At 39.7% G+C, this 23,533-nt stretch overlaps 1 protein-coding gene across 1 annotated transcript in view; it reads left to right on the forward strand.

The window, feature by feature from the left end:
- TG (thyroglobulin) overlaps nucleotides 1-23,533 on the forward strand; it is a 161,095-nt gene that overhangs the window by 48,281 nt on the left and 89,281 nt on the right. The window contains exons 25-35 of the mRNA XM_056330821.1: nucleotides 43-151; nucleotides 1,398-1,595; nucleotides 3,668-3,835; nucleotides 4,381-4,446; nucleotides 5,162-5,242; nucleotides 7,309-7,446; nucleotides 8,566-8,742; nucleotides 9,733-9,844; nucleotides 10,403-10,482; nucleotides 12,378-12,521; nucleotides 15,006-15,071. Of these exons, the coding sequence (XP_056186796.1) occupies nucleotides 43-151; nucleotides 1,398-1,595; nucleotides 3,668-3,835; nucleotides 4,381-4,446; nucleotides 5,162-5,242; nucleotides 7,309-7,446; nucleotides 8,566-8,742; nucleotides 9,733-9,844; nucleotides 10,403-10,482; nucleotides 12,378-12,521; nucleotides 15,006-15,071 (1,339 nt within the window). The remainder of the gene's footprint in view (nucleotides 1-42; nucleotides 152-1,397; nucleotides 1,596-3,667; nucleotides 3,836-4,380; nucleotides 4,447-5,161; nucleotides 5,243-7,308; nucleotides 7,447-8,565; nucleotides 8,743-9,732; nucleotides 9,845-10,402; nucleotides 10,483-12,377; nucleotides 12,522-15,005; nucleotides 15,072-23,533) is intronic.

The following is a 23,533-nucleotide window of genomic DNA, read 5'->3' on the forward strand; positions in this document are numbered from 1 at the left end:
AGGTAGGCTGGATTTATTCTGCATGCCTGTTTTCTGTCTCAGGTGCAAGGTGCTTTGGGGAACCCCACTGCCACTAGCATCAGTCATCTCAGCTGCCTGCTTCATGTCAGGAATCCTGAGGGAGATACTGTGATGGTCTACTTGAAGAGAGGTATCAGATGCAAATCACTCACCTAATGTTAGACAGCTGTGCCCAAGCCTGTAGTTTTTTCTGTATAAGATCATGATTGAATGTGGGGAGCATCTTTGTTTAAGGAGACATAATACTTTCCAGAGCTTAACATTTAGTGATAGCCCAGAAACCTCAGCAAATCTTCCCTTCATGCCTTGTTCCCTGGAAATTAGGAATACAGCTTTGGTAAGCTATTTTGATGGCTTTCTCCAGCAGATAGTCCTACAAAACCTCAAATTCTACCCAATGTATTATTCTATTCTGTTCTGTTGTACTTTGATTTCTCTTCACTAAGCAGTTTGTTATTTGAATATATAAGGTATTATTAGTGACCTGCTTGTACATAATTTAACAGTTGAGGTTAATTTTCGTTGTGAGTTGTCCTACTAATATACTAGCAAAGGAATAACCTGCTCTTCAGTTAATCCCAAGGTGATTCAGCTGAACTAATGAATGTACAAGGTAATTTTTTTTTCCTTTTGGCCTAAGTGTGATTGATACCACTGCATGTCCCATTCATTGTGTGTCCAACTTTATGCCCCGTGCCAAATTTGACACAAGACGACCAAATACAGAATGCTACAGGGTGTGAGCCAAAGCTCTCTGCTGTCACTGTTTTCCTTATACTTCTGTCGAAACCTCTGAGTCACCATTTATTATTAACAATAAAAATAAAGAGCTAAGTTTCACCTGAAAAAAGGCAAGTCCCCTGAGGTTGTTGCAATCAATGCAATCTTGTTCATACCAGAACTACCCCAGATTTCTGTTAATATTGCTAATTAGATCCAGGATTATATGAATTGTATCATCTTATATATGCGTCTAGTCAGCAGAAACCTTAATTGCAGATGCAGTTATGCTGGCCAAAGTACACATTTTACTTTTTTAACAAGCTAAGTTTGCTTCATTTCTATCTGGGAGTTATTAATGTAGTGCTTGAAAGTGGAGTATTACCAACCATACCATGTACATCGATTTGGGAGCCCTTTGCTGGTACAGTGGGCTGGTTTTCCTACCCCAGCAGTACACTCTGACCAGCTACCCAGATATAATTGCACCAAACCATTTGAAGATCTCATCTTGCATCTGAAAGTCCAGAGAAGGACTTTTATGGCTGAGTTTTTATCATAAAACTTTAAACCAGCTACATCCTGCAGGCAGTCCAAAAGCATCCCATCTCTCCTTGAGCTCTTTTGAACGTTCCTTTCCTGTTCTCTCTACCCAGGACAGGAATTTAACTCATCTGGACTCAAGACCTTTGAAAAGACAAGTTTTCAGAACGTGCTTTCTGGTGTGTATCGCTCCACGGTGCTCTCAGCAGCTAGCACGTCTCTGACCGATGCTCAGCTCTTCTGTCGGCAGACTTGCAGTAGGGACCTATGCTGTGACGGCTTCATCTTGAGTCAAATTGCACTTGATAGAGGTATTGTCTAACTGTAAAACACAAAATCTTGCAGCAGAAAATAAACACTGAGTAGAACTCATTTTTTTGGGTACAGTACACCTACCTCTAGATGATACCAGTGCCTCCGCATCACTGACATTTTTTGGTGTAGGCAGAATTTGAGTAGTGCTCAGGGCTTGGCCTGGAGCAATAGATAAAGACCTGAGGTAGCAAGGTGCTCTCGGAGACAAATTTTGAAAAAAGAGTTCTTTTGACCTGCTTTAGACATCTGCATCCAGATGGGATAAACCGTTCTGAAAACGCCTCTCTCCTTACCTGGAGCAGCTCGGTTGCCAGAAGTTGGTGCCTCCAGAAAAAGTCCTTGTAGTGCAAATGTAGTCCAGCTGCCTTTTTGGAGCAGGAAAAGAGGATACTAAACAGGGAATTATGTTTTGTTATTGCATGCAAGGATGTTATAATCACCTAAATCTGAGTGTTTAGCTAGGAGAAGCAAGTGCGAGTGGGATGGACAGTCTGGACAGAGGTGGGACTTGCGCAGGGCCCAGATTTCTGCCAGCAAATTTAAGCACTTAATGTCAGTGCCTGCTTTTTGTTGTTTCTTTTTTGAGCTCACATGGGATCAGATTTCCCATTGGAGTACATTGCCTATAGAAAAAGTGAAGTTCTAATTAAGAAGTCTCAAGTTTTTAAAGACAGGGACTCACAAATCCAGGCTGCTATGTGGCAAACACATCTCTAGTTTGGAGTCGAAACTGATCCTGGATTTGAGACAACTTTCTCTGTGGAAGCTGTCAAGCAAATGTTTCCAGAAAATTATTTTCTGTTTTGGCATCTCATGTTTTTTTGCATCAAAATATTTTAGGTGAGCTTGTAAAGTCCACTTCTCTTTACATTTACCATCAAATTTCTGGGTTCTCCATACTTGTGAGTGTAGAATGGGGTGTGGAGAAAGTAAAAGTTTAGAGCTCTCTGTTGGGGTAAACCTATTTGGATCAATACTAGAGGAAAATGCATGATTTGGACTAGCATTCTGTTAAAAAGAAGATAAAAGTAGCATATTAAATATCTTGTGTACACAGCTCATAAAAACAAACCAGAGAGGGCATTGTAAACCCAGAGGAATTCCTGAGCTATGGCAGCAAGTGCAAAGGATGAGCTGAGCATTGTCTAGAAGTTACAGTGCCAGGCTGACGCTAGGACACCTGGCCTTAAGTGTGCAGGTCCCGCTGGCTCACGTTGCGATGCTGGGGGGGGCTTAGGGCTGGGCAAGCTGAAATCGGGCACCAATCCAGGAAGCCATCCCAGTAAAAGTAAAAGTGCTTTCTTGGTTCAGAGCCTGAGACTGTAAGATCGCCCAAGGTATGAATATGTCTCCATGGTGCTACAAAATGCCGAGAAGACTGTTGGGTATTATCAGATAAATAGTGATATTTTATTAGGTGGTAATAGCATGTGCTGGAAATCACTGAAAAGCAGTCTACAAATGGTTAGTTTGGGGATGCAGAGTGATTTAAAGAATTGGTCACCAATATTCGAGTGAGCAGAGATTATCTTTATTCACCAGCGCTGGGTGCATGGGGGATCACTCCACCAGAGTCATGCACACCGAGGGGACTTTTCATTCCCCTCTTTATACAAGCAACTCAGACCTATTCATTAACTTTCCAGGAAATCGTTTACATATTCATTACAATGCCAGGAACTCATTTACATATCGCACTAAACTAGTGACCATGATTTAAGTCCTTGTCTTTGCCACGTTTCATAAACAACAGGAACTTAGGACCAGATAGCCTTTTTAAAGATGACAAATCCAAGGACTTTGCAATTAGTACATCCGTCATGTTAGCAATAAGGGTCCTTGCATGTTTCCCAGCTTTTAGATAAACATAAGTACATCATCCTATAGATAAGTGGTGCATCATTCATCATTCAATAGCTAACCTTAGCACTCCAGTTTGAATGTACGGCTCTGATCTTCTTTTTCAGTTAGCATTTAGAGAAAGTATTGTGGGCTGCTTGGGTGGAAAGCTCTGTGCAGGTGCAAAGAACCGTTGGAGTGATGCAACTCTCTCTTTGCCTGGACCTAGGTACCATTTTGTGTAGTGTGATGAGCTCCGCAGACGTGCTGATCTGCAATGCAAATGGCTGGAGTCCAGCACCAACATCCGTCATTGGTGGGATATGTAAAGGTGTGAACTATGAAGAAAAAGAGAAGATGTTTTCCTTCACCCTGGGAGGACAGGTGTTCAGGGGAAGTATGTCAATGAGTTCTCTCAATTTACATGACTTTTCTTTAATTCTTGTATAGGCTCTGCCTTTTTCACCAGCTTGCTCTTGCACTTCGGAGCTTTTTCTCAAGTAAATCCATATCTGTACAATCACAAGAGAATAAGAACTCTCTAATTGGATGCATTGTTGGATAGATGGACCTTTTGTGTTTTACTGGGTGAACATTAATGAAAGTCAAGAATGTGTTTAGTATGTCACCCTGTAATACTTTCAGTATTTAATTTGGGCAGATTAAACCCAGTAACCTGAAAGAAAGGTAAAGTCTGGAGCAAAGACAAAAAGAGAGATGCCCAGAGCTGCACAGAAAAAGCAGTGATGAAAAATAGAGCAAAGCCTTGGCTCCCTGGACTCAGACTAGCACGAGGACACTTGAGATCTTCTTCCTTGGGGTTTTGTGTTGTAAATCAGATGATGCATAGTCTAGTGATGTGTTGTTAATGCAATTTCTGAATGTTTCAATACTACCTGTTTAATTTGAGCAGCTATTCTAACAAACTCTTTTCTTTATTAGCTTCTAACTTGGTAGAAGAGGCAGAAAGAAATTTTACTACCTTTCAGCAAATTTACCTGTGGAGAGGTGAGTTATGTCATGGAAGTTGTTGTAAAAGCTTGATGGACTGTAGGCAGTGGCAGATGTGTGTTCTATAATGGAAGTGTCTTCTCACTTTATTTTTTACTGTCCAAATTGAGACACCACCCAGAAGCCTTTTCTGGCAGGGGTGGGTGTAATCTAGAATAATTCTGCTACTGTCAGTTTCATGAAATTTGGGTAAATTCTTTTGTCTGAGAATATAACTTTTGATACCTGTGAAAAAGATATCATGGGGACACTTTGTCCCATCGGTGTGCAGGTGCTATAATATTAATTTGGCACTATATGCATAACTAGTTGGGTTATTTTTATTATCACGATAACCCTGTATGTGGGGTTTTTTTGCAAGTTTACTTTCTGAATGACACAATGTACATAGCAGGACCTGCATGAACGATTTGTGATACTGCTTTATAAATGCACACAGCCTCCAGAGCACTGATGCTGAATGCAGGGTCATTGTGGATACGGCATTTACTTTTATCCTCCAAACAGTGCATTTTGGTTTAGGTTTTTCCCGGAGTTGTACAGAGATGGTTTAACTCATGTTTGAATCAACAGCTGGTGGAACTACCAAAGGAGTTTTGCTTAATGATGCAATTGAAAATATTTGTTATAGTTTGGCAACTAATGATTATTTTGTCTTGTGGAAGAAAGGTAAATGGAGTTACTATGCTCATGAATTCCTGTTGCGTTCCAGGCTCCGATAGGGTCGCCCAGACTAAAAACCCTGCGTGTGACACTTCTGCTTTGAAGACAGAGAATGATCTAACGTTATCAGGTATTATAGTAAGGGTGGACAGAGAAGGCAGCAGAAGACAGCAGAGGGGGTTGCAGAATTTAACCAGAGAATATCATATATTGTCATTTATGTATCGTAATGATATAGGTATTTTGAAGTCCAGAGGATTTCTTTTAGGTAGGAAGTCTGATACAGGTTTTAAGAAAGATTTTAAAAATATAAACCTCCTGTCTTTATGGTTTTTACCTTCCCAAGCCAAGCTGGAAATTAAAGTGTTAAAATGTTTGGTGAAATACCGAACTGTAAAGACTCAGGAAATATTGTTTGGCTGAGAAAAAAATTCACATAAATGCAGTAATCAAATCCTTAGCCTGAGTACCTGGGCACATTTACTGCTACTGACAATATGACTGTATATATGATGCTTACAGAAACCCAGGGTGAAACTGCAATCTTCAGTGTTTCTTCCGTGCATGGTGGAAGCGAGGGACCTGTGAAGTTCTCCATCTCCTTTGTTATTCCAGGGTCTGCTCTTCATTATACTAAGTCATGTATATATCCAAAACCATTTATAAGTTACTAGAGTTCATTTGCGCCTTCAGCACCATAATCCTAAGAGAAAGACAGCAGTGGAGACTGTTGAGAGTACTTTAGCTCATCCCTAATGAACTGTAATCTTTGCTGAGGAGTCTTGATGAACACCTGAGCATGTGATTTAATACATATAAAATCCTAACATGAAGTGAATTGCTGGTTTTACTTACGTAATTTGAAAGGTAAACTAAAATGTCTGTTTACCTAGTGGTGCTCCTATACAATTAGTGGTATTTTAAAGTCTAGAGTTAAAAATGAGTAAAAACTGCACTTACTATGCTGGGTGAAATTCTCTTGTCGAGGCATGAGTGCAGCTCTCGGGGTTGTCCATTTACTCTGCTGGGGCTGATATCTTTAAAACCTGAAGTTATGCGAGGAATGCAGTTTTTTGCCTCCATCCCTTAGTCTTAGTCATGACACAAACTGTTACAAGAGAAACTGAAGGCTGAAGTTAAGTCTTGAGATGTAACAAGACCTATAAGTCACCTTTTTAGAAAAGTTATGGATACATCTGGGAAAACATCTACAGAGCTTTAATCACTTGATGATCATCCTTAGAGCACACGGTAACATACCTTTTATACTTTCTGATAGAAAATTCAAAGCTATTGTGCACTCCTAGCATGTCAGTAGGTGCTTCAGCATTTCAGCTGCAGTCATCAACATGTCTTTACTTTCCTGTTTTCACTTTTGTCTGGATGTTTCAGTGCATGTAAGATTAAATAACAGAATCTTTCAGTGTTGGAGTAACTGGAGATGAGACGTGCTGATAGCATTTGATAAATAAAAAGGTGTTTATGAAGATATTTGTAAAAGAGCAGTGAAAAGTGTTCATTTCTTTCAGTACTGGACGTTTATTTAAAGGGATTAATTTGAAAACAGCCTGAAATAGCTGTGATTGATTGTTTCACAGGGAGCTCAAGAGATATAAAGAACTGTATGCACATCTAAAGATCACGGACAGGTGACAGAAAGGAGTTATTTAATGTGGTCTGTGACAGCATAAAGTAGGAGAAATAAGGTTAAATGACTGAAATAGGCATTAAGCTTGTTAAGAAAATGTTTAACACTGAGAGGTGTAAATCTTCTCAAGGGAATATGAGGAAAATGCTGTGTTCTGGATTAATAAAACTGGATAGATTAAGGTATTGTAAACATCCTCTAAGGCATCATGCTTCACTGTTAAGATGATGTGTTGCATGAGAGCCTAGAGAGAACCTTTTTATTTCTAGGACCTGGGATTTTCATCTAGTTTTTGGGTGGTGGAAATAGTCTGGCAATGCTATGTTGTGCAGCTCGGTGAGGAGGCGTTGCCTGCACAAGCATCAATAACTGTGGGTGGACAACTCTGTTATTAAAAACAGCCTTTGGTGTACGTTAGCCCCACAAAATGGTTGCAGCTGTTGTGATGTGAGAGGCGGAAATTTATATATAAATAAATGTAATTTATTCCAGATCATAGCTAAGTTTTCTGTAGGTTTGAACAGTTTGTTTGTTTGTTTGAATCTTAGATTCCACAAAGGATCTTTTCTACCTAATGGACAGCAACCAGGTACAAAGTGACCAGAATCATTCTCTCCCCTACCAGCAGTATTGGATCTTCAGGCAGAAGTATTCAGCAGAGGAAGCTGTGCTTTGGTGTCTCACACGTAAGATGTCTTGGAGACTGTTATTCTGTAGGGAATAATAATAAACTAAAAACTTCCAATAGATATTGTAATTATGATAAGTAGAAACCCTGGACTTTGAGATTTTTGGGGGAAACCCTGTAACATTTTCATGGAAGTTGCTAATGGAGCTACCTGTTTCTTCCTTTTAAGGAAGAAACTGTAAAACTTTGCTGTGGCAGAAAGGGTACCCACCCATCGGTCCCCATCAGGCCATATCCCTGTTATGGTCAAGAGAACTCCACGATACAGCTCAGGCAATACCTCACTGTTCTTGAAAGGTACACCTCCAAAGAGATAGATGACATAGTGCTAAAAGAAAAATGTAGAATACAGATATTTTGGGGTATGATGAAGTATATTTTGATTTAATAAATGGAGTAGAGTTTCTAGCTCTGACTACCAGGAAGGCAGAACCAAGAGTACTAAACAGTGCACAAACATCACTGCAAGAGGTCAGTAGAGCTATGCCTCTTTCAAGTTAAGCATTGACATATATCTTTACAGAAGCCATTGCCACAGTAATTAAGAGGTGAGTTTGACAGCTTTGTTGCTTTTCTGAAGGTGCTGTATTACCCTGGGGCAAATTTCAGCACAAATTGCTACAAGCAAATGGCTTGAACAGTTGATTCTAGAAAACTCATTTGTATTTGTGTGATGTATGAATGCTTCAGAAGATTTTTTGCAAAACCTTACTAAGACATTGTAGTCTTTATTGTCCTTTTTTTTTTTTCTTTAAAATAAGAGACCCATGACTGGTGCAGAGTTCTTTTATGATTATTCAGTTTGTATATCAAATTTACTAAAAAGGACAGAGATATCTTTTGAATTGCAATGTTAAAATTACACCAATACACTAGGATAAAGCTTGTCAATCAACTGTAGTGTAGCTCCTTTTCTGTGCTCTCCAGGTAAGCCTGCTCTTCAGTGTCACTAGAAATGGAATCTGTCCCTGTTTCTCTTGCACTGTAATAGAATAATACCGAAATTGTCACTCTTGTTTGCTGATGGATAGCTTTAAGCCTGCTGAAAACATGAAGAGGAACAGAAAGGGGAAGAAACCCTCTTGTTTGCGTAACTCTTTGTGACTTTGCTTCATAGGTTGTGCACAAGAAGATGAGTTTTGTCGAATGGCAGATCTTCAAAACACCACAGACATGTATTTTGTTTGTAACCTTTATCCAGAGGCACAGATCTGTGATGGCAGCACTGATCAAATACCAGAAAACTGTCAAACTGTACTACCCTGGCAACCACAGATATTGTATCATAAAATAGGCAAGTTTTCAGATTTGGATGTATAATTTGTGCTCTAATCCTGGGTAATGCAAGCTGGCGTTTTGGCTCTTGATTCTGAGATAAAAAGTATGAATGTATGAATGAGTCCTGGGACGTGATGGTACAAGGGAAGGTTAGGCTGTTCTGGGTACAGATTTTCATTTTCCATTCAGGATGGAAAGATATTAACCATGAGTTCCACTCTCCACCTCAGTTATTCCCAAATCAGAGAGGCCAAGAGTACCTCAAATAATTTGTATACCAGGCCTTAGATCTGTTTATAATGTGAGTAAAATGGGAACGTCATTGGGATATTACCAATCCTGTTTTCTACCATTAAATTTCCATACTAGTTAAGCAATGCAAAACCTGAAATTTGTTGAGTGTTATATATATATATATATTATATATATATATATATATATATATATATTTAGTGTGGATTTTCACCTCTGCTCTTTGAATGCTTGGTAAGTTCAATGATTTTCTCATAGGGCTCATGTAAGGAAACTGGACAAACAAGCCTGTTATGACTGTACAGGGTCCTATAATTTTGCAGTGAAAAATGCAAAGGTCCACTGAACTAAACTACTAAATTGTGTCTTTTCAGAGAGCCCAAAGTGCAGCACAGGTTGAATAATACGTAAGCACACTGGAGTCTTCCAGTCTGAAGTTGTCCCCCAGTTTTTGACCTTGTGGAAAAAGAAATGTCAATACAGGTCTCAGAAACAGAAGCCCTGGACTGGAAGTCTTCCCTTGGCGATGTACTTTGCTTAGTGTTATAGAGCCTTCGCTTGTTGGGTTTTTGTTCATCTTCAAGCTTAACCATCAAAAGTTTACTGGGATAACATAAAACTATCTTTTAATCAATCAAGACCACTGTAGCATAGAAACAGAAACTTTACCCTTACCATGTGATTACTTGACCAATATATGTAAATTACAAGTTTAAGCTGATTTTTCTGATTTTTATTTTCTTTTCCCTTCTAGTCACTCTAAAAAGCTCTGTGAAGAGCTTCTACACACGTGTACCATTCCAGAAAGTAACTGGGATCTCAGTGAGGAATAAGACTGACATGAGCCGAAAAGCTGTTTCAGATGGGTAGGACGTGATTGTGTGTTTTTACTGGAAGCTTAACCATGCCTGGAATACCAAGGCCCAGTTACACAGATGAAGGGGATCAGACACATTGATCCAAGAAGAGCATTATTTGAGAATATTTAATCAAGAAAAAAAAAAAGCGTATGATTTAAAGGAAATTTATAATTGAGTTACAAATAGTAATGTATATAATTAGTAATTATAAATATGTGGATTATTTTTTATGCTCCCATTAAATTGTTCTTTGGCCAGTTAAATCTCTTGGCAACTATACACCAAATTAATTTAGGTGTATTTTTAGGGCACATATCAAAATTATCATCTAAATAATTAAATGTAGTCTGGTAGAGGTACACTGATCAAACGTAATTTCATCTACAAATCGAAAATCTATGTAAGTGTCTATGCAGTGTGAAGAACCATGAAGCAGTCTTATCGTGAAAGGCATCTCTACAGGTTCTCAGTGTCTCTGCACTATGCAGCATCCTCTTTTTCCTTCTTCATGACAGAGAAAGATTTTTAATGAGACTAAAAATAATGATGTTTTTCCTTTCCTAGTTTTTTTGAGTGTGAGCGTTGGTGTGATGCTGACCCCTGTTGCACAGGATTTGGCTTTTTTAATGACTCTCAGTTGTCAGGTATTTTTTCACTATTTTATTTTTAAAATAATTTCGGTCTCCATTATTCCAAACTTTACTGTTCTTTTGCTGTGAAGGGCACTTTAAAAGACCTTGCAGATCTTATGCGACTCTCTTTAGCACCCTTTTGGAGTAACCATAACCATTTCTCGTTCAGCCCAATGACACACTCCACATCTCAGAAGTTATTAAGAAAACTTCATGAGAATGAGTTCTTAAGAGGCTGCAGTTCCAACAGCATGAAATTCAAACTGATAGAACTCCAGGGAACTGTTATTCCTCATTTATAAACCTCTCTTCCAAAATGTTGTTTAACTTCTGACTTCTTTTTGTGTTTTGTTTGTGGTTGGTTATTTTTTGTTTTGTTTTGGTTTTGGGTTTTTTTGTTTGTTTTAATATTGTTTCATTTTTGAAAGCCTAAGGGACTTAGAAACCTGAATATTATGGAAAATAAATGAATGTTAAGCACATAATATCTGTGGATACCTTGGGGCAGCTTAGCATTTGGCTTTTTTGGATGCCTAAACTCTGCTCCCAAATTTTAGTTTTCTACTTGAAGCAGCCTGGGATAGAGATTGCCTATCTTCTCTTCCTTAGTATTTTAGCTACTTAAGACATTTCAAGTAGGATTTTTGTTAGTTCTTTGAAAGTATGCATAATGACTTGAAAGCCATTAGAAAGTCAAACAAACATATTTTACTCACGATAGATGGCTAAGTTAAGGGGTGCTGTCAACCTCTGCTTCCTCTGTAGTCAGTAGAGAGATGTATAGACACAACTATGGGGTCATTAAAGCTTTGGTTGACTGAATCCTCTTCCGGAGGTACTTTTCTTTGTCTCCGCCGGCTGTAAAGGAAGTGCTCTGTATAAAAGTCTGTAGAATCTTTAAAATTGGATGCCACCCAGGTCAAAATCAATGAAGTGGTTCTTAATATGTTATTCCAAATGCAGGTTTAGGTCAATAAAGTGGCCTAACCTTGTTTTTGGACGTGTCATGTGCTAATCAGCTCTTCCTGAAGTCATTAGGATGTGCTGGTTTTACGATTCATTTGGGAATTTGGAACACCAGAAATATATGTTTTTATTTCCCTTTTTTGTTGAGCAGAAAAAAATTTCACTCAATCAAAAATAAGTAGCTTGGAAAAATTAACCCAATCTAGTTTACATTGAAATTGCTGCACAAATCAAAAATAGTTGACAGTTTTTATACCTCCATATGACCATGTGAAATTTGAAGTCTTAACTGAATATGACTTTGAGTTTCTTTAAATAGTTCTAAAAAATTAAGAATTTTAAAGCACCTAACATGCAAAAGACACCTTTTGGTTTACCTGATAGATATTTATTATCTGTGGCACTTCAGAAATCCAGTCCTGGCATTCATGTAGGCAAGAGAACTTTCGCTAGGGATTTTAACCTGAGCTAGGATAAACTTTCAATGAAAGTGCTAGCTGTGTTTCAAACCCTCCATTATTTTTTTTTTTTTCAGGTACAGAAATAGGTCCTTGAAAGGCAGAAGTATTATCTTGATATAAGTAAGGGCCATGTTTCAACATACCTGCTGATCTTTAATTTCCAGGATTGCATTAACCAGAAAGGGCTACTTGCTTATAAAAGAGGTCCTGATCTTTCTCAGTGGAAATACTCAGTGACTTTAATAGATTATAATATTGGTACCCAACTTCCCTCCCATTGAATTCATTGAGATTTTTCAATGCTATTTTCAACAACAGTAAAACTTGGCTCATTTTAGGTATTTCCTTCCTTTGATTTCTAAGTCAGTGGAATTCCTTTTAATACTCAGTGGAATCATGCTGTATTTACTTTCCTCAAAATACTATCTAGAAGAGGAGAATTTGCCTCATAGTTTCTATAACCGTGTATTTCCCGGGCAGGTGGAAAGGTCGTGTGCCTGACTCTGAACAGCCTGGGAATCCAGACATGTGCTGAGGAGACACGAAGTGCTTGGAAAGTTTTGAATTGCAGTTCACCAGATGCTGAAGTCAGAATACACCCGTTTGGCTGGTATCAGAAGCCTGGTGAGTGATGCAGGGCACGTGGCCTCTCCAGCTGGTTTCTGAACGTCAAAGCTTATTATTTAGCTTCAATATATAGAAGCTCCAGCTTTCAAATGGAGGGCCCGTTTACAAGGATCACAAATAGACAAGGCAGACAGGTATGTGCAAGGGAAAGAAAGGTGCAATTAAATCTCTATTTATAATAGAAAGGGATAGAAATAACTCAAAGAGGTATAATTTAACTTAGATCATAGGAAAGACTCGTGGCCAATGTCAGAATCCAAATATATTTTGTCCCACTGCACAGTTCTGGTCAGGACATCATTCTGTTTCTCACTGCTTGGCTAATGGCTTAACGGTGAGTGTGGATGCATAACTTCAAAAGGTTTGGTTTTGTTACAGAATTTAAAATTCATTTCTTGCTGTTTTGCTAAAGAAAGGAACAAGACCAAACGCCAAGGTAGCACCGTATTCTTCAAGCAGTAAGAAGCCATCACGTGTTTAAACAGAAGAGAAATTATGAGAAGATAGGTTACTTCCTCAGGAGAAATCAGAACCACTTTTGGTCAAAATGAATTTTCTTTTCCATAGTGAAACACAGGTTCCGTTAGTTTGCTGAAAATTTTCAATGGTATTGGTATTTGTCACACTCCTTTTGGGTTGGTCTAGTCCTACTTTGTTTAGCTTTGATTTAACAAAAATGAAACAACAAGGAAAACAAATGTCTGGCTGACTGTGTCCACCTTTACGGGAAGATAGCATGTTACTGAGTCTATACAGAACCTTGCTGAACTCCACTGAGAGCAGCAAGGCCCACGTGGGCAGGTCTGGTGATACTGACAGAATCGAGGGGGGAGGGGGGCGGAATTGAGTAAGAAGTACTTTTTCCTGCCTTTAAACCTCCCTTAGTTCTTGTGGAGCGGGGAAGGTCTGATATCTGAGTGGAGAGTGGAAGCATGAAGCGTGGATATCTACTGTCCAGGGCACGAGATATCAAGATAATTCAGTTAAAGTTGTCTAGAGCTAGATCATATATCCTGGCAGTAGAGTGCATTTTACAGTGTCGGAAAACTTCAAGAAAACCTTCGTTCATGCTGTGTCTGAAATACAGACTCAATCCTGAGCTTTTCAAGTCCTGCGCTGGCACTCTGCCCACTAAACCATTCATTGTCTCCTCTAGTGGGGCAACCCTTGTTCAAGAGTAGAGACAGCGTGGAGCTGGGAGGCACCATGGGGTTGCCATAGGGAAGGACGGGCTGAGCACAGGAAAGAGAATGACGGCCCTGATGAAGTAGGCATTGTCCAGAGCCTGTGGGCGGGGGGAGCTGAGAGGCAGCTGGGGTAAGAATGAAGAATGGTAGAAACATGGAGACAGCAGAGGTGTAGATACAATTCCACTTCTTGGATTTTTTTTTTCCTTTTGTTGGCAAACAACCAACTAAAAATAAAGGTTGTTGGTCGCTTGATGGACAGATGATGAAGAGGAGACTGGGGTGTATGCAAAGCGGGGAGTGTTAGGAGAGATGGTGACATTTCTTCATGTGTAGTGAGGAAGCCTCAGATGTGTTTCCACTGTAACACACAGCAAGGCACAGATGTTTATGCAAATGGAGATATTTGCAGACAAAAATTTGTATCAGTTGTGCTGGTGTGTTGGGGTTCTGCGAACTAGGTAGAGGAACATAAAAGCTCTGAGGCTAAAAGGAAAAATGAGTGAAATCTGAAGGAGGAATTTACCATAGGCAGTGGAACGTTAGCATGAAGCAGGGTCTTTGTGTTGAGTCCGCAGCCTTGTAGGAAAGTAACTCCTGAGTTTTTAGAAATATCTGTTGGTTCCATGCATAGGCAATACAAAGTGGAAGAAACGAGCAGAAAAACTGATGTGTCTTCAGCTTCTGTATGGATGGTAATTTATTTTGTCTTAATAGAGAATTTATAACTGATCTGATTAGCCAAAGTGTTTTACAAAATATGAACGCACAGAGGAAACTTCTTTTTTGTTATATGAAATTACAAAATAGTTAAGGGAAATAATAGCAAATGAGAAGTTTTGTGTGTGGAAAATATGAATGATTATTTGGATTTTAATTTGGAAAGTTTTCTGCTGGAAATTGACTTGTTCCCAATTCTTGTTTTGAGAAACTCTGGTTTGTTAATCAGGAAGCAGAGAAAATCTTATGTCTCTTATGATACAGAAAACCAGATGCAGAGAGGGGCATGGAAAAACCCACAGAACTACCAAAACAAGCTGTTCATAAATAACTGCATTTTGAAAAGCGTTTGAAGGAATATTTATAAATACAGAAATGTCAGGAAGTCTGGTTTCATGTACGAGCTCAAAAGGGCTAGAGAGCTAAGCAGCCTCGCATCCTTACTCTTGTAAGTGTGGTGAGAAGATGCAACATTCAGATCCCAGAAGTAATGCTGGAAATATGGAGGTGTGGATTACATTTTAAACCTTCAAGTGTAATTGTTTCAACATATTTTGGGTTTTTCTGCTTTTAGCTGACTTGAAGAACACCATGCCTAACCTGTGTCCACCTGTTAGTTTACCTCGCAGGCCAGAAAGTGGTAAGTGTATTCATGCATTAAGAAAAGAAAAAAAAAAAAAAAAAAGGAAACACCCTCTACTTTTTATGTATTGCTAAAAGATCACACTATAATGAAATGGTTGTTTTCCCCATGAGTTTACTTGTTCAGGTGTTTGCTTACTCAGGTCTTTACTAATTTTTATTAATTGTGTGTCATATAAATGGAAGAATTATTGTCATCTACAAAGCTGGTCTAATATCTCTCAAACTCACTGCCACAAGAGGTCACTGGGGCAAAATATTTGGCAGGATCAATGAAGAAATTTATCATTTGTAAGCGTGGATGTCACATCACTTTAAATGGATATAACTTCATATTTTAGTGCAGTGGCCAATGAATAAAAACTCTGGCAGGGGTAGCCCCGCAAAAATCTGTTTATTGCATTATTGTCCTCTGTTGTGGGGTTTTTAGCTCCTGTCTTGTAACATGTGGTGCTTGCCAGGGTGGCAAGAGATGACAGATTGGACAAATAACCAGCAGTTTCTGTGAGTAAAGCTGAATGCAAGGAGTGACAGTGAGTTTTCAAACAGATACAAACAATTGCAATACAGATGCAAAGCCAAATTTAGCAAATCTAGTTTTCCACAAAAAACAATGTGATGAAAGGAGCAGTTCCTCCAGAAACGGATGCAGGTTTATATGGCTTTATAATTGCTGGTACAGAAGAATGTCCTTGTTTGTGCTTTCCTGCAAGGATGGGAATATTATCTCAAAGATTATTCAAAAATGGATCACAAGAAATGTAGTATGTTGGGTCCCGCTTTTGAAGAGTGCTGTAACTTGCTATGGCACCACCTTTTTTGTATCGTGAAGAAAATTTGGTCTTGCGATAAGTGAATCTTATGGGACTCATATGCGTTATTTTAAAAGTGGGTGGATCCTCTTAATAAATGAAACTTAACTGCTGTCTTTCAGGGCTTTGTGCCTATCACCCCCTAAAAATATATGCAAATTGTCAACATCTACAGGCTTCCCTGATGCGTCCTTTCCAGAAATACACAATGTATCTGCTAAATGCTCTGTGTAACAGAAAGTAAGCAGGTTGACTAGTCATTAGATTTAACCCTCAATTTAACCCTCAGGTTAGACTGAAATTGAGAAGTCTCATCCATCTGTGCCCTTAAATTTCTCTTTGATGTGAATGAATTTTTTAATCTGTTTGTGTCAGTCTTTCCTTAAACCATATGCGACTGGGCTTGCAGGAGTTGGTTAATTTTTACAAAGAATTTTCAATATTGAGTTCATAATTTATTATTAAATGTTCTATCACCATATCTTTGACCACAAGTCATAGTAATGTTGAGATTATTTGTCTTAATTAGTAGAATTTGTGGGGGTTTAACGATGGTTTTAATGTAATAGGAGGAAAACTCCTATCTTTATAGGTAAGCAGAAATATTTTTTGTGTGAAACGCTTTGAGCAGGTAGTGGGGTAATGTGTAGGTTGGGCAATTCAACTCCTCTGCATACTGTTTTTTCCCATGGGCTGTAGAAAACTGCTTTACTAAAGCTTTCTTCCTCCTAGTCTGAAGCTTACTAGTAATTTTACCATTTCCTTTTATTTTTCTCTTGCTTCTTAAATTTAGGAAAATAGTGACCTAAACAGCACTTAAGAAAATTAGGCCTTTCCTTTCTATCTGTCACTTGGTTTCTACTCTGAAGACTGCCCAGAACCTGGGCACAGCAAGTGAGGTGCCCATCTCACCCTTAGTCACCATCTTGATCTATCACACCTGTTTCCAGCTCATCTTTCCAAATTCAGAACAGCTAGGGATGTACTTGGTTTGCAAAGGTCTGGGTAACCCCCGTGTGAGCAGGCAAACCCCCACAAAGATGCAGGATTCTGGTTTAGAGTGGTGGGCCTGAGGACAGCAGTCAGAAGTCACTGAATTACAAAGAGCACAACTAGCCCCAAAGTCAAATTAGCACAAGTATCCTGTAGTTTTTGGGTCTCTGACGCCAGTGTGTGCAGCAATGCCTTGGAAATGCAACTGGGTACCACCTGTCCTTCTGAAGTGCTGCCTCATTTTGGTAGTAAAAGTGCCAGCCCAGTTATTTAGGTGAGATTGCTATTTGTATCACAATGTCAGAGGTTTTGGAAAATTTTCAAAAACATTGTTTCCAAACTCTTTATGATTGTATGTGTTATCAATATATGCTATAGAAGATTAATGGGTTTAGCATTGGACATCATAGAAATGATAGCAGTGACTGAATTTGCTACATCATGGTATTGCTTGTATGTGAGGTAAAAATAATTACAGTGACTCCTGTGTGGTAACTAGATGGTGAGTATGAGGAAATGTCACTGTTTAAAGGGCACTGTCGTGTGTGTATATATGTATGTGCGTGTGCCTGTTGAGCATGTCTATATATTTTTACAAATAAAATAACACTTTCCATCAAAAGATCAGAAAGACACTCAGATTTGAATACTTCCCCAGAGGGCTCTGTGAAATAGTGAAGTGAATGTTATGTCTAATACAGAGTCTGAGTTTACTGAAGCACAATTAAGGCCTATATTTTAGTAAACAGTTAATGCCTCTGCTTCATTTTCTAGTTAGCCAATTTGCAATGCTCAGGACAGAGTGCCCAGCGCTTTGCTTCCTCCCATTTGCAGTTGGGTGCTGGCTCCATTCCCAGTCTATGGTTTTTCAAGCCCCAACGCATTGTGAAGAAATCTGGATTAGCAGATTCATTTTTAGTCTTGTGGGAAGTAGATACTTTGCCTATTTTACTCATTGTTCCTCTCGATAGAGAGGGTAGAGGCAGGTAGGACCATAGAACAATAGAAAAAGCCTCAGCAAGAAGGGTTTCTACAAGCACATGGGCAGCAAAGGGAAGGGTCAGGAAAATGCGGGTCAGTTGCTGAATGGGGCAGGAGACCTGATGGCAAAAGATACAGAAAATTTCGAGGTGCCTTCTTTGCCTCAATCTTTACTGGTAAGTTCCAGCCTTCAGGCCCTTGAGACCAGGGCAGGAGACTGCAGCAAGGAAGACTTATCCTCAGTGGAGGAGGATCAAGTTAGGGAGCAAGCTGGACACACAAACCCATGGGGCCTGATGGGACTGCGGAGAGAGCTGGCTGGTGTCTTTCTGAGGCCACTCTCAATTACCTTTGAAAGACCCTGGTGATGGAGAGGTTCCTGAGGCTGGGAGGGGAGTGAACTTCACCCCTGTCTTCAAGAAGGGTAAGAAAGAGCATCCAGGGAACTATAGGCTGATCAGGCTCCCCTTTATCCCTGGGAAGGTAATAGAGCAGCTGATGCTGCAAACAGTTTCCAGACACATGATGAGCAAGAAGGTGATATGGAGTAGATTTATGAAGGGCAAAATCATGCCTGACCAACCAGATAGTCTCTACAACCAGGTGACTGTCAAGTGAGGGGAGAGCAGTGGATGTTATCTTGATTTCAGAAAGGCTGTTGACACTGTCTCACATAACATCCTCACAGAAACTGAAGTAAGGTCTGGATAAATCCAGTGAGATGGTCTAAATGTTGGCTGAGCTCTTGGGCACAGAGGTGTGATCCAGCTGGAAGCCAGTCACTGGTGTACCCCAGAGCTGATACTGGGGCTAATGTTGTTTATAATGACCTGGGCGATGAGACAGAGTGCACTTACAGTGAGTTTGCAGATCATAAAAGGTTGGGAGGAGTGCTTGGCAGACAAGGTGAGTGTGGTGCCATTCAGAAGGACCTCAACAGACTGGAGAAATGGGCAGAATTACATCTTGGATCAAGCTGTCTTTCATCAAGCTGTTTTTCAGCTCTGTCTGAAAACTGGCTAGGACCTTAGCAATTGTGTGGCCAAGCTGTTTTAACATTCAGTCTTCTGAGAAAATGGGTATTCTCTCTTATGCTCACACATTCTTCACCTTTTCTAGTTCAAACAAATAGGTCTATTGGCTTCTTTGCTGTCTTAAGTGGTCAGGAGAGCCAGATTTGCAAGGTGAGGTAACATCTTACATTAGCTGACTAGATGTAGTTATACAAAGCTGAATTTTGAGGAATTCCTGATGTCCTGCAGGAGGTCAGGTTGCTAAACACCAGCTTCTCCATCTCTGCTTTTATGGAAGGCTACCGCTACAGATTTGAGCATCTCTGAAGAGCCAGTAGAATCTTTCTGCCCTGGACATGTCCAAGTGCCATTCCTTAATTTAAAAAAAAACAACAAAAAAACACCCACAAAGCAACCTGTCAAGAGTCTCTGTTTTCTCCCTGAATAAGCTGGAGAGTACTCTTTAAAAGAAAGTTTTATGCTCCTCCAAACCATTTTGTTTGTCTGTTTGTTCTACAGTGAAGCCAGCTCTCCCAGAGCTAGATTGTCTTTCTCTGGATTGTCACCAGATCTTAATTTGTCTTACTTTCTGCGTTATTTAAACTCAGAATCTCACTGTTTTTTCATTTTGTTTTGGGTTTTTGTTCGTTTGGTTTTGGGGTTTTTTTTGAAAGCTTGCATATACAGTCTTTAACTGCCCAAAGTCAGCAAAGGGCAATTAGAATGATTTTTATCCTGGTATCTGCCTGAAGGCAGAAATCATTAAGCCAAGGAGCTGCAAGGCACTGTCCAGCCCTGTTAGTTCCACCATACACAAAGGAGAGTTCTGTTGTAGTCACTACAGGTTTAAAAGATGAAGAGTCGAGACCAAATTATTTGGGTGAGACAAAAGAATTTACTGGGGTTTCCTTCACTGAAATGCTTTCTAAATAAATTGAACAAAAACATGTATTTATTTCCCTTCTGTTCTCTACTCTGGGCTTTTGAAGATGTTAATGAGCAGCAATGTTCATAAAACCTCTAGAGCTTTGAATCTGCAATAGCACAAATAATTTTCAACAGCAGCTTCTTTCCATGCCCTGTCATGGAGCAGCCTGCAGCCGCCAGGGAGATGCGAAACAACCCCTTCCCCATGTAAGGCTAACCTCCGGAGAGAGACAGCAAGAGGGAAGGCTTGAGGTTCTTCCCATTCTTTGCCTTGTACCAACTTCTCATCCAGCAGCCCGCTGTAGCTGTGTGATTCTTCTCATCAGCCTGAGGCTCCTGTTGGCTTTCCCCAGGTTACTCTCGTACAAGCAGCACGGCTTGGCATTTCTAACACCCATTAGATACCTCATTAGCCTTCAAAAAAAAAAAGTGAAGTGCTCTGTAAGGCCTGCAGGTCACTGCTCTCTGGCAGGAGGGTGGTGAGCTGCACACTGGTCTTTTACCTGAATTCTTGTTGCTTTGTTGTTGCTTCAAGACGTTTTCCCTATTTGTATTCTTGCAATACCCTTTCTGATAGAAGGTTAAGCTCTCCAAGTCATCGCCACTAATCCGCAGTGCATTTAACTGAATGTGTAGTTTTCATCTTTAACTAAATGAATGTTTTTGTCTTCTGTACACCCGTCACATGGAGCAGAGTATGCTCTACTGGTCTGTTGTGATTTCCATGTTGTTGCTATTATCTAAGAAATCATGCCTGAAAAATAGATAGCCTGAACACACTAGGAAAGTCCGACTTCCTACGTTTGGAGCATTATAACCCCTGAAGAAGTTAAGTGCTGTGATGACACTGAGTATGGAGCTATCTGTGGTGACCTTTAGCGATGGGAGGACAGCTGGTATTTCAAGACTGCCCATGCTGTAGATGCTCGTACATCATGCTGCAGTCTTCGTTTACTTACGCTAGTATTTAAATAACAACTCCGCTGAGTTGTGTGAATATGGAGTAATGTTATGTAAAAGAGAAAACAGGTCTCATAATTAGATTTGAGATGGAACTTCCTGCAGCCAGCTGTAAGAGAGGGGGAGATAAGAAAAGGTTTTTATGAGAAATTAGGTATTGTTAATTTAGGGTTGAACAATGCTGTTATTCAAACAGTTTGTGCACAGAGATGTGAGCTATGGAAGTTTTTAGGTCTTTACAATTAAGACTGGAAGAAGCAAAACAACCTATGAAATGTTACCTGGCTTTTTAGAAGGAATACTTGTGCTTAAAGAAAAGTGGAGAGCCTGAAAATATTCCTGTGCATGTGGAAGGGAGTGACACTGATGTATAACTTCTGCTTTTATACTTTGTTATGAAATTTATGAATCGTATACAGCAATTATCCAAACTTTAATGAGCATTTGTGTCTTCAGATTCCTTGGTTTTAAATAGAATGCGGCTATCTATCTGAGATTTGGCACCTGCTAGAAGGCAATGGCCCTTAAATGGTGATCTCTGCATGGGACTGCAGATTGTGTACGGATCATATGGGCTCCATTCAAATGAAGCAATTCACTGAGAAACCACCAAGGCATACGGATGTAATGATCTGCCAGGCCCTTCCTGTTTCTGCCTCCTGTGATCCCCCAAGGATTCCTGGTCGTTCCCTTGATGCAGGGCTGAGCAGTGGCTATGGGATTTTCCAATGCAGGAATAAATTTTCTGTCGGGCTAACTCAGCACGTAGGGTATTTCTATTCTCAGCAGAGATGCTGATGGTACTACAGGTGCCGATGTAGCTGACTTAGGTGATTAATAGTATCATTCGTCTTTCTGTTTTCCTACAATGCTGAGGATATGTCAGAGAGGTCTTTGGTGTGAAACAAAGACAGCCTTTTTAAATCCATCCTTGGGAATGGATCTACCATGCCCCCATATAGCAGATTGGACCTCTGATGTAGAATTACTTTATCTTTGGTCTTAAATTCTATTTTTATTCTGTTTGTAAATATGAGGAATTTAACCTTTTCAAAATGGCTTATTTTAAACCTGGATAAATACCCAGTGCCTTTTTAGTATTCTATTGTTATACTATTTACTATATTTGGCACTAAGGAAGGACGCAGAGAACTTGCATTTACCATGAACATAGCAGGATTTCTCAGTGCAAAAGGCCCTAAATAACACATTTGTTAGTTTGGGGCATGTTTGTCTGAGGTGTGATTATAGATCTTATGCAGCCATTTTAAGAAAATGACTCATTTTGAATTATTCGCATCTCAGCGGATGGACAAAAATGAGAGGCAACTATATTTAAGAAAGAGTGCATTTTCTGCAGGTCCACTCTGAGCTGATGTTTTGTTGACTTTGGAGGTTGATGGTATACAGACAGGTTAGCAGTCTAGATTGGAAAAAACTGAACGCTAGGAATATGGAGCACTAAGTTCAATCTGTAAGCATGATTTTGGCTTGAGTCAGGGCTATTAAATATGGCTCACAAATTTCAGAAATAAGATCAGAACTTGTCTTTCAAGCATAAATTGGACATACTGAACCCAGAGATCTGATTTATGTGCCTTCTTAATCTCATGTTAACCTTGTCTGATCTATGTATCTCCTCAACTTTATGAGTTTTCTTTTAAATTTAACCAGTTATTTTATTGACTTCTGTATCTCTGTTTCCTTATATCAAATGTCAGGTTTTCCAGCAAACTCAGATCTGACCCTTCTTTGCTTCCATTGAAGTCAGTGATGAAACTATTGTTGACTTTATGAAAAGAATTCTATAATGTCATTGCCTGTGAAAGTGGGAGGCTGAACTCTGTGCCTCCAGGAAATGTATTCCAGTCTTGTGATCTTATGACCTGAGTGGGAACAGTGTAAGGCCAGCATGAACACTTTTGCAAATCCAGTCTTAAACCTTGCCTACCCAAACAAGAACATCTGGAAGAGAGGGGCTCTCTGTATGGGACATCTATAATTTTGCAATAAAAGTTACAGGGCTGGCTGGATTCAGAGTGCTGTAATTGTCCAGTCAAAGCATTTGCCAAAGTGTGGTTTGGAAGGTCAGAGCTAAACCTATATATAAACCAGAAATGTTTTCCAGCCCATCAGGTACACTGTATATTTTCAGTAAAGCAATGTCAGTTTGTAACTGTGAGCCTTGTGAGAGCGGTTCGCAGATGAGGCAAGTTTAGATCAGCCGTGGAAAGTTCTGTTTTGCCCAGGTAATGCAGTGGGTGTGCATGGCTGCAAATGTTGCTGGATCCGCTGTCAGGGGAAGGGAAGAAGGAAATGAGTAATAGCCAGAATCCCTTCTGCAGCTCACTGCTGGCTGGTAGTGCCCACAGTGGTTCCATGGGCAGCTCTGGGTTAAAGGGCTTTGCTCTGTCATTTAAATAAGCATGAGTGTTTCTGCATTTGTCTGCACCTGGGATCAGCTGGGCAGAAGGTCAGAAAAGGAAAACACTGGAAGTCTCAGTATATAAAGCTAATCTGAGATTATGAATGTTTCATCCTAGATTAAGAATTTTTAAAAAGCCCATAGCCCCCAAACCAACCCTGAAAACAACCCTATATGGGTAGCAGAAGGTTGCAAGGGTCACTTCTGTGACCTCTGATTTGGGGCAAAGAATAAGCAAAATAAAGTGTGTTTTGGGTATGAATGTATGACCTATGGATGTTCACATCTTCTAGGCTCTTCTGTGCCCAGCATGGGATGCAGAGTTCCCATTGTGTCTCATATGTATTTA

This window comes from Falco biarmicus, chromosome 3 (assembly GCF_023638135.1).
Source record: "Falco biarmicus isolate bFalBia1 chromosome 3, bFalBia1.pri, whole genome shotgun sequence".
NCBI classification, from domain to species: domain Eukaryota; kingdom Metazoa; phylum Chordata; class Aves; order Falconiformes; family Falconidae; genus Falco; species Falco biarmicus.